We start from the raw sequence: 10,886 nt of genomic DNA, 5'->3' as shown, positions 1-10,886 counted from the left end.
GACTGAGTCGTTGGCCAGGATGGCACACCTGCAACGCAAACACTGTCCATTAGCACACACACACACACACACACACACACACACACACACACACACACACACACACACACTAGGGTGCAGAGACACTTACCTGTGAGTGACCTTGATGGATGAGGGCACCTCCAGACTCTCACTGGTCTTGGGCTGTGTGGTGACTCCTCCCATTCCACTGGCCTCATCCTCCACCTGGATTGGCCCATGGGTCACTGCCCCGCCCTCGCTCAGGTTGCCGCGGGGAACAGGCTGGTAGCCATCCTCCAGGTCGACAGCAAACAGGTCTCCGCCCATCTCCATGGAGACAGAGCGACTGAAGCGGTTCCTGGAGTAGCTCTTCATGGACTTCATCTCTGAGATGGGAGGAGGAGGAGGGAGGAAGAGGAGGAGGTAAAGGGGGAAGACGAGAGAGGAGGAGGGTGGGTGAGAACAGTAGAGGGTTAGACAGCTTCAGAACACACCACCTGCACTCCCTTCAGGTCCACTAGGTGGCAGCCTCACATCACACCACAACATGAGAGCAAAGAGGAAAACTGCCTGAGGTCAAATAGATAGGACAGTGTGTGTAAGAGATGAAGACAGAGAGAGAGACACAGAGAGAGAGACACAGAGAGACAGAGAGACAGAGAGAGACATGGAGAGACAGAGAGACAGAGAGAGACACAGAGAGACAGAGAGACAGAGAGAGACATGGAGAGACAGAGAGACAGAGAGAGACACAGAGAGACAGAGAGACAGAGAGAGACACAGAGAGACAGAGAGACAGAGAGAGACACAGAGAGACAGAGAGACACAGAGAGACAGAGAGACAGAGAGAGACACGGAGAGACAGAGAGACAGAGAGAGACACGGAGAGAGAGAGACACAGAGAGACAGAGACACAGAGAGAGACAGAGAGACAGAGAGACAGAGAGAGGTCCAATGCTCTACTTACTCTTCTTGGTGAGGAACTTTTTCTTGAAGGAGTTGATGCGTAGTCCAGGGAGGCTGGGGGGGCCGCCACAGTTACAGTCGTCAGGCTCTGTGATTCGTCGGTAGAGCTGAGACTTGATGCTGGCTGTGCTCGGGACCCGCCCCAGCGGCAGGTTGGCCATGCCCTTGACCACGCCCCTGGACACCCCCCTCACCACCCCCTTACACTTAAACAGCCTCAGCTTCCCTGTAGAGTCCTCCACACACTGCCACTTCTAAAACACACACACACCCGGAAGGTGAGTTGGGATTACTGAGCATCTCTCAGAAGCTTGCTTGTGTGTGTGTGTGTGTCTGTGCATGTGTGTCTGTGTGCGCGGGGAGAGCTTGTGCTCACAAGTGTGTGTGTGTGTACCTGTCCCAGCTGTTCGCAGGGCGTCTGGTACTCGGTTCTCTGACACAGGTCTTTCACACGCTGATACTTGGGCAGGAAGTTCTCCTCCTGTGCCACTTCCTTTTCATCATCTCTCTTATGGAAGAACTTCCTGTTGACGACAGACCAATCCCAGTCCGGTGTGAGCGGCAGGCGGGGCTGCCAGTTGTTTGATCCCACAGCGATGAAGATGAGAGAGACAGATAGGACACTCACCCTCGCTCCACCAGGAAGGAATCCCTCCAAACCTTGCCCTTCTTGTTCACCTGGAACCTTGGTGGGAGAAGAACAGGTTCAATCCTTTTACAGTGTGCGGTGGGACTGTATAACATGGTTTCTACATTCCCTTTCAGTCACTGAGCAAGGTTTCTCCACGTATTTGTAGTTCGAGGTCTTTGTTTGAAGAAATGGCTTTAGTCTTATTGCTTCAGCAGAAGAATGGGTACTCTGTGATTGGATATGATCGATACCACTCTTTAGGTACTCTGTATCAAAGGGGAGAGTTTGTGTTGAAACAGGGGAAGATGAAAATAAAAAGAAACAGCGGGAAATAAATTGGTTTCTTCCCTGAGTGCTCTGACCTTCCATGGGCCAGCTGAACAAATATGAGATATTGATCCAGTCTGGACTCGCTATTTGTTGATCTCCTGTCCTATCCTTTCCCTTTGTTTCCTTTCCTCTCCTTTCCTCTCCTTTCCTCTCCTCTCCTCTCCTCTCCTCTCCTCTGCCCCCCTGTCCTTTAGCTAATCCAATGCTACATCTTGTGTATGTGTGTGTGTGTACCTGTTGAAGGCCCGGTCTGTATCCAGCAGTTTGAGGATGGACTTGCCATCCATGTCAAAAGGAGTGTCCACCCCAGCGATGTCCAGGATGGTGGGGGCCAGGTCAATGTTCAGAACCATGTGGGGGTTTCTGTGAGAGCGGAGAGGAGAGGAGAGGGAGGGAGGAGAGGGAGGAGAGGGAGGAGAGGGAGGAGAGGAAGGAGAGGAGAGGAGAGGAGAGGAGAGGGAGGAGAGGAGAGGGAGGGAGGAGAGGAGAGGAGAGGAGAGGGAGGGGAGGGAGGGAGGGAGGGAGGGAGGGAGGAGAGGAGAGGAGAGGAGAGGAGAGGAGAGGAGAGGAGAGGGAGGAGAGGAGAGGAGAGGAGAGGAGAGGGAGGAGAGGAGAGGAGAGGGAGGAGAGGAGAGGGGAGGGAGGAGAAGAAAGGAGAGGAGAGGAGAGGGAGGAGAGGAGAGCGGAGGGAGGAGAGGAGAGGGAGGAGAGGAAGGAGAGGAGAGGAGAGGAGAGGGGAGGGGAGGGAGGGAGGGAGGGAGGGAGGGAGGAGAGGAGAGGAGAGGAGAGGAGAGGGGAGGGAGGGAGGGAGGGAGGGAGGGAGGAGAGGAGAGGAGAGGAGAGGAGAGGGAGGAGAGGAGAGGAGAAGGAGGAGAGGAGAGGAGAGGGAGGAGAGGAGAGGGGAGGGAGGAGAAGAAAGGAGAGGGGAGGGGATGAGTTGAATTGAATGATCTCCCTTCAATCTCTGCACTCATCCCCACTCTACCTACCCCCCTCATCCCTGTGTTGGCCAACCCACCCAGCTAGAGTATCACATGATCTCCTCGCGGAATGGCTTCCCTCCCTTAATCTGCTTTTCTAGGGAACAGAGTACATGCTCTCACCACATGCACACACACACACCTACCCACACACCACACACACACACACCACACACACACACTCCTCCCCAGCTGTAGACTTCAGAGGATTACAGTACAGGAGAGAGAGTACTGCTTCTCTCCATCAGTTAAACTGGGGTCATGTGACCCAGAAAGACCTCCCTCCTCCTCCTCCTCCTCCTCCTCACCTCCCCCCCCCCCCTCCCCGCCCCTCCCCCAGTCTCACATGGAGCCAGCTTCTATGTTGGGCCCCCGGATGTAGAAGGGGACTCTGATGTCGAACTCGTAGGGCATGGACTTGCCCTTGACCAGTCCAAACTGGCCAATGTGGTAGCCGTGGTCCGCTGTGTAGATGATGTAGGTGTTATCCAGCTCTCCTGTCTCCACCAGCATGTTGTAGATCTGCAACACACGGCACACACACAAACATGACACATACACACATTTACACACACACACACCACCAAATACCACCAACGTAGTAAGGATAATGCACATGGAAAGAAGACTAGTGTCAAAATCAAATCAAAACAAAATGTATTTGGATAGCCCTTTTTACAAGCAAAAGAACTGCCCCTCAACCAACCTTGTGTGTGTGTGAGTGTGTGTGTGTGTGTGTGTGTGTGTGAGTGTGTGTGTGTGTGTGTGTGGGCACGCACTTTCTCCACACTGTCGTCGACAGACAGCAGCGTCTGCAGCCTCTTCCTCTGCAGCATGTTGGTGAACTCCATGTGGATGGGCCTCATGGCCCCCGTGTAGCGCATGATCCAGTGCTTGTCTGGGTTGGGGGCGTAGTTATAGCTGGGGGTGCTGGGGGGGGGGGGGTGGAGGGGGAGAGAGAGGGGGAGAGAGAGGGAGAGAGAGGGGGACAGAGAGGGGGAGAGAGGTGAGCGGGGTGGGAGAGAGGGGGAGAGAGAGGAGGAGAGAGAGGAGGAGAGAGAGGAGGAGAGAGAGGAGGAGAGAGAGGGGGAGAGAGGGTTCAGTCAGTGGTCCTGCTCCTACTGCTGATAGTGCTGATGAAGTCATGGACTGGAGGGTTCACCCTGCAGGTCTGCTGTGTCCTATCAGTTGTCGCTCTTTCCTCCCCCTTCACCTCCCCTCCTGCCTTGCCCCCCCCCATCACTCCCCTCCCACTCATGCTCTGTCTGCAGGGAGGACTGTTAGTGTCTGCTAGCTATAATTGGCTGGCTAGCTGCTCATTGGTTTAATTAAAGAGACTGGCTGCCTTTTGGCACAGATGAATCTTTAAAGTGATTCAGGCAGGACGTGCATTTGGGAGTGAGTGTGTGTTAGTGTGTGTTAGTGTGCGTGTAAAAGGGTGTAAAATACTGGGTGGAGGTAACGAAAGTTTGGGGCCCCTGGTCATTAATCACACGCTTGCACGCACACACACATACAGTCAGAAAGTGGGAGTGTGAAGGAGGGACCATCACCACCCTCTGAATTATCTCTGGAGAACAAACAGGTCTAATCCTGAAACAGACAAACTCCTCTTTCCAGCCCTCCCTCCCTCCCTCCCTCCCTCCCTCCACAAATCTGCTTCCCTCTGTGTGTATGTGTCCATGTGTATGAGTGAGTGCGTGTGTGAGCACGTGTGTGGGATTGTGTGCGTGCGGGGAGCCTCACATGTGCTGGGAGGCGTTGGGGAAGGCGGTGCTGTACTGGGGGGCGGAGTCCTCGGGGCCGTGGGGCGCGGCGTGACTCAGCACCATGAGGACGGGCCGGTGGGGGTACACCCTCTTAGAGGAGCGGAAGTACCTCACACTGTCCTCTGTGATCAGGTCTGTCAGGTAGTCCTGCCAGAACACACACCACTCAGTCAGGGTCTCTCTCTCTCTCTCTCTCTCTCACACACACACACACACACACACACAAACAGACAGAGGTCCAGACCTGGGGGTAGTTGGAGCCGTGTTTCTCCCGGAGGCCGTTCCGACAGAGGGTGTAGTTGTAGAAGCGTGAGTTCTTCACTAGCCCCACCCACTCCCTCCACCCTGGAGGCACGTAGGAGCCGTTGTACTCGTTCAGGTACTTCCCAAAGAAGGCTGAGCCGGAGACAGAGACAGGAGGGAGACAACCATTGTGAATATGTGGGTGATCATATTTGTGTGTGTGCCGACTTAGTCCAAGTATGTTGTGTGGGTGAGAGAATGTGTGTGTGTGTGTCTGTTCTTTCCCGCAAGTCCTGTGCTTTCCTCGGGACAGTAATGGAAGATGACAGGTCTGGCAGCAGAAATGACGTTTCCTTTGTTATGACTGCGGGGCTGATCTTCAACTGGAACACACTGCACCATACACACTGTCCATGCCTGATGTGTGTGCATGTGTGTGTCTGGGCTGGCGACCCCCCCCCCCGACAGCTCCAACACTGTGTGTGTGTGTGTGTGTCTGCATGCTGTAAGCCTGTACCTTTGTGTGTGGGTCAGTGCCCGTGTGTGTGCGTGAGAGAGAGAGAGAAGGACTGACCTGTCCTATACCCAGTGTTGTTGAGGTACACTCCGAAGGTGCGCGGCTCGTGCTGGGCCTGCCAGGAGGGGGAGGAGCAGTTCTCGTTGTTGGTGTAGGTGTTGTGGTTGTGGACGTACTTCCCCGTCAGCATGGAGGAGCGCGACGGGCAGCACATGGGCGTGGTCACGAAGGCGTTGGTGAAGTGGGTCCCCCCTTGCTCCATGATCCGACGAGTCTTGTTCATCGCCTGCATCGACCCTGAGGGAGGGAGGGAGTCAGAGAGAGACGGAAAGAGAGCGGGAGAGAGAAAGAGAGAGAGAGAGAGGTGCAGCGAGAGTAGGAGAGAGAGAGGGAGAGAGGGAGAGAGGGGGTGAGGGACAGAGAGAGGGAGACTGTCATACATTTACATTTACATTTAGTCATTTAGCAGACGCTCTTATCCAGAGCGACTTACAGTAAGTACAGGGACATTCCCCCCGAAGCAAGTAGGGTGAAGTGCCTTGCCCAAGGACACAACGTCATTTGGCACGGCTGGGAATCGAACTGGCAACCTTCAGATTACTAGCCCAACTCCCTCACTGCTCAGCCACCTGACTCCCTCATACAAACTACCGGTATTCCAGCCGCAGTCAGTCAGATTTCTCCTCAGGGCCAGACTGCCCACTCTCTCTTCTACACAATAGAGCAGCGATAGAGACAGCATGTCATCTGTTCTGCTAATTATCTCTCCATGTGTGAGTGTGTGAGTGTATGAGTGTCTGTGTGTGTGAGTGTCTGTGTGTATGAGTGTGTGAGTGTCCGTGTGTGTGAAAGAGTGATCGTGAACGTATTTTATGTGTGTGTGTGAGCGTATGTGTGCGTGTGTGTGTGTAAAGAGTCAGTGTGTTCTGAGTAGTGCTCAGAGCAGAGCAGGGAGAGGAAGCAGGGGTACTAAAGTGTTAAGCTAAAGTGTTCTTCCAAATTTGGACACAAGTACTTTTTTTAGGTACCCTTGAAATGATTGTGTGTGTGTGTGTGTGTGCACAGCTGCCAATCCTAATGGAGTGGCTGCTCTCTGGCTCTATTGAAGGATGAGTATTTACTTACCAATCCATACACACACACGGCAGGGCTCATGGACAGTGTAGTCCATGTGTAGTGTGCAGGGTGTGGTGTGCAGGGTGTAGTGTGCAGTGTGCAGGGTGTAGTGTGCAGGGTGTAGTGTGCAGGGTGTAGTGTGCAGGGTGTGGTGTGCAGGGTGTAGTGTGCAGGGTGTAGTGTGCTGGGTGTAGTGTGCTGGGTGTAGTGTACAGTGTGCAGGGTGTGGTGTGCAGGGTGTAGTGTGCAGGGTGTAGTGTGCTGGGTGTAGTGTACAGTGTGCAGGGTGTGGTGTGCAGGGTGTAGTGTGCAGGGTGTAGTGTGCTGGGTGTAGTGTACAGTGTGCAGGGTGTGGTGTGCAGGGTGTAGTGTGCAGGGTGTAGTGTGCTGGGTGTAGTGTACAGTGTGCAGGGTGTGGTGTGCAGGGTGTAGTGTGCAGGGTGTAGTGTGCAGTGTGCAGGGTGCAGTGTGCAGGGTGTAGTGTGCAGGGTGTGGTGTGCAGGGTGTAGTTTGCAGGGTGTGGTGTGCAGGGTGTAGTGTGCAGGGTGTAGTGTGCAGGGTGTAGTGTGCAGGGTGTGGTGTGCAGGGTGTAGTGTGCAGGGTGTGGTGTGCAGGGTGTAGTGTGCAGGGTGTAGTGTGCAGGGTGTGGTGTGCAGGGTGTGGTGTGCAGGGTGTGGTGTGCAGGGTGTAGTGTGCAGGGTGTAGTGTGCAGGGTGTAGTGTGCAGGGTGTGGTGTGCAGGGTGTAGTGTGCAGGGTGTGGTGTGCAGGGTGTAGTGTGCAGGGTGTAGTGTGCAGGGTGTGGTGTGCAGGGTGTAGTGTGCAGGGTGTGGTGTGCAGGGTGTGGTGTGCAGGCGTTTTGCTCACCCAGCTCTATGTCCTGGTCGTCTGTGAGGATGAGGATGATGTTGGGTCGAATGTTCCGTCGGTCTCGCTGAAGGCGGGGCTTGAGGCGCTGGCTGGACAGGAAGATGGAGGCGTGGCCAAGAGAGAAAAGCGCCAGGAGCAGGAAGAGGCGGGGGCACAGGCCCCGCCCCGCCATGGTGACCTTTAACCCTGCCGCTGAACCAATCCGCTGCCTGGATTGCTGCTCACCGCCTGGGGAGGAGAGGAAGTTGAGAAATAGTGACTCAGTCGTGCGTAGCTCAACGTGGAGCTAGCAGTGCGCTGTCTGTCGTTTGTACAGTTGTGTTGTGGAGGAAGAAGTCGAAAGACTGAGATGTTTTATGTCTGCCTGTGTCAGTTCCCACATGAGGAGATGGACCACAGGACACACACCAGGATCTGGGCGTAAATTAGAGAGACAAGAGGAATGTGGAGTCCAGGACAGAGCCCTAAACCATCTCTGAAGAGCAGTGGACACCCCTGTCAGACAGGACGACAGAAACCATGCAGACTTACAACCAACAGTGCAACGGTTACTGACGTGTGCTGTGTATAATGTAGTATGTAGTATGTGGTGTGTAGCGTGTACAGTAGTTATGTGTAACATGTACTGTACAATGTTGTGTGTATTTTATTGTACAGCCTCGGACTGCGATCAATAATAATAATAATCCTGATTTTGAGTATGATCTCATTTGTATTTTCTTTAAATGGAACAGATAAAGGCCCAGCCCAGGGAATAGCGTACCACCCCAACACCCAGGTTTAGCTCTACCCCAGACCAGCACCTTACAGTAAGACAATCCAGACAGGAGCAGTGTTCCAGTGTCTATTGTAGCCTACTGGAGGGGAAGCAGGATGGTGCTGTGGCAGCAGAAGATCTCTTGAGCAGGATTGTGTGTGTTCCAGCCCTGTAGGAGCCTGGGGGCTCTGTGCACAACACTCGGACTTCTGGGTAATCTGAATAGAGTGCTCCAGAGCTCCATTTACAATACACGCACAAATACACAATACAGACACACACACACACACAAACACCCACACAGACAGGCAGCATGCAGGGCTGGTAGATCTTTCTCTGTTCCCACTGTGAACAATCTGAGATTACACTCACCCCCTACCTGGTTGCTTTGTCTCCAACACACCACATATACACACACACACACACACACACACACACACACACACACACACACACACACACACACACACACACACACACACACACACACACAGTAACTCCTTTCTCATTTCACTCTATTACGGTGTAATCCTGTGTGTATGTGCGTGTTGGTGTGTGTTTGAGTGTGTGTTATGTCACAGACAAACATTATGAAACAGTGCTTCAAACCTCCTCTAACCCTGTTTGGTAGCAGAGCTCAGTCACTAAGTTGTTTGTTATATTATAGGTACTGCCATGGAGTATATGTTCCCTGGTGGAATCAGCCTCGTCCAACTAGCCTAACCCTAACCCTAACCCTAACCCGTCCCACTCATCCATAGTACACCCCCCCCCCTCCCCCAGTCTAACCTCTGTACACCCTTTTACACAAAAATCTAACAAACTTTGCTGTGGCAGAGAACTTCCTGTTGAGCTGTCGCAACAAACAGAAACCCAGCATCGCTCCAGCCACTGCCAGGCACCCACCACAATGAGGAAGTGGGCTCTACAGACAGACACAGCACAGGAAGACAAACACGTCGAACCCCAGCCAGCCAGCTGCTCCGGCAGAGCAGCAGAGAGCAGCCCTCAGCAGCAGCCCTCAGCAGCAGCCGCAGAGCGCCCGCTTCCCAGCTAACAGAGAAACAGACACCAACACGGAAAGAGTACCAGGAATGATCCGCTGATAGATTCTCCAGAGCATGGACTCCTCTGTTCTCTGATCCCTCTCTCTCTTTCTCTCTCTCTCTCTCTCTCTCTCTCCTCTCTCTCTCTCTCTCTCTCTCTCTCTCTCTCTCTCTCTCTCTCTCTCTCTCTCTCTCTCTCTCTCTCTCTCTCTCTCTCTCTCTATCTCTCTCTAGTACCCAGCAGCCATCCCTCCATCTGTAGTCCTACCTCATAACAGTGTTGCCAAGCGCTCCGTCTCTCTTGCTCCTTCTGGTATCCAAGGACAACAGTAGATCCTCCCTCAGCCTAGCATCTCATGGCAGTGGTCCTCCTGGCTGCTCCTCCACCCCGCTCTCTCTATTTACCTCTCTCTCTTTCTATTCACCTCTCTCTCTCTTCACCTCTCTCTCTCTCTCTCTCTCTCTCTCTCTCTCTCTCTCTCTCTCTCTCTCTCTCTCTCTGTCTCTCTTCACCTCTCTCCACTAATTGCAGCTTTCCGTGTCTCTGACCCTGGCTTTATTACTCTGCCGCTCAATCTCTCACTCTTTTTCTCCGATCCTCGGAGCGCTCTGTCTTCCTACCTCCTGCTCCCTCTCTCTCCACCTCCCTGTCTCACTGTCAGAGCTCTTCCTGCTTCTGTGCTCCGCGCTCTTGCTCTGTTGTGTGCACTTTCTCTCTCTCTCTCCCCCCTCCCTCCCTCCCTCCCTCTCTTTTCGTTGTTCTCTCTCCCTCTCCACCCCCTCCTCCACGCAGAGTCCGCTCTGTTGTACGCAGTGCTCCCCTCATCACCTATCTCTCCTCCTCGGACACCCCCTATCTCCTCCTGATGTGTTCTCCTCCCCTCCTCCTGTCCTGTCCTGTCCTCCTCCTCTCCTCCTCTCCTCCCCTCCTCGTCGTTTCTCCTCCCCCCTAACTCCACAGCCTCCTCTCCTCTCCCCTCCCATGCCCTTCCCCAGCCCAGAGCTGTTGTAAAGGGGCTGGATTGTGGGGCTTCTTGTCTCCAGAGACACAGAGCCCATCTGCTTCCTCCTACCTCCTGCATCCAGTGAAAGCCCCTTACTGATGTAAGGTTGTTTTACATCTTCTACCTCTCCCCCCCCCACCCCCGGTGGGCCCAGACAAAGACAGCTCTAGTCGGCTGTCTAGTGACTCCTGGGGAGGGATGCGGTGATATTGAGATAAGGCTCACTATCACTGAATCTGCAGTAGTGTGATGTTTAGGTATGTTGTAAAGAATACATGTAGTGATGTGATGGACTGTAGTAATGTATGGAGGGTAGCGATGTGATGTAGTGATGGTAGTGATGTAGTGATGAGATGTAGTGATGTGATGTGGTTTGTAATACCAGTCCTTGTTTAAAAAAAAGGGCTAGTGAGTAAGGGAGTGAAAGAGAGAGGGGGGGTAATAAGGGGGGAGATAAAGAGAAAAAGTTGGAGTAGAGGGTGCGATAGTCAGAGTGAGTTAAAGAAAAGACAGAAGACCGGAGTCAGATTGACTGCCCTATCTTTTTAATTAACTTTGTCCATTTGCTCTCCTTATCGCACCACATTAACAACTGCCACCCTCAAAGTGAAGTAGCGTGTGTGTGTGTATGTGTGTGTGTGTGTGTGTGTGTGTGTAGG

The 10,886-nt window shown here is 53.4% G+C and overlaps 1 protein-coding gene across 4 annotated transcripts in view; it reads right to left on the bottom strand.

Annotated features, from left to right (window-relative positions):
• Positions 1-9,872, bottom strand: part of sulf2b (sulfatase 2b) — a 14,915-nt gene extending 5,043 nt beyond the window's left edge. Inside the window, exons 1-14 of one of the 4 annotated variants that reach the window (XM_062458683.1) lie at positions 9,737-9,872; positions 9,492-9,682; positions 7,418-7,648; positions 5,494-5,733; positions 4,921-5,072; positions 4,654-4,823; positions 3,687-3,837; positions 3,254-3,429; positions 2,162-2,290; positions 1,595-1,651; positions 1,361-1,490; positions 968-1,220; positions 131-386; positions 1-28 (exon numbers count right to left, since the gene is read on the bottom strand). The exon at positions 1-28 is cut by the window's left edge and continues 69 nt beyond it. In XM_062458683.1, the coding sequence (XP_062314667.1) occupies positions 1-28; positions 131-386; positions 968-1,220; positions 1,361-1,490; positions 1,595-1,651; positions 2,162-2,290; positions 3,254-3,429; positions 3,687-3,837; positions 4,654-4,823; positions 4,921-5,072; positions 5,494-5,733; positions 7,418-7,592 (1,917 nt within the window). In that variant the 5' untranslated portion in view covers positions 7,593-7,648; positions 9,492-9,682; positions 9,737-9,872. Of the gene's footprint in view, positions 29-130; positions 387-967; positions 1,221-1,360; positions 1,491-1,594; positions 1,652-2,161; positions 2,291-3,253; positions 3,430-3,686; positions 3,838-4,653; positions 4,824-4,920; positions 5,073-5,493; positions 5,734-7,417; positions 7,649-9,491; positions 9,687-9,736 lie in introns of all 4 variants that reach the window. The other 3 variants (XM_062458684.1, XM_062458685.1, XM_062458686.1) reach the window with 3 other exon arrangements.
• Positions 9,873-10,886: the final 1,014 nt, after the last annotated feature.

Source organism: Osmerus eperlanus, chromosome 4, assembly GCF_963692335.1.
Source record: "Osmerus eperlanus chromosome 4, fOsmEpe2.1, whole genome shotgun sequence".
NCBI lineage: Eukaryota > Metazoa > Chordata > Actinopteri > Osmeriformes > Osmeridae > Osmerus > Osmerus eperlanus.
This window is presented reverse-complemented; position numbering and strand designations above follow the sequence as displayed.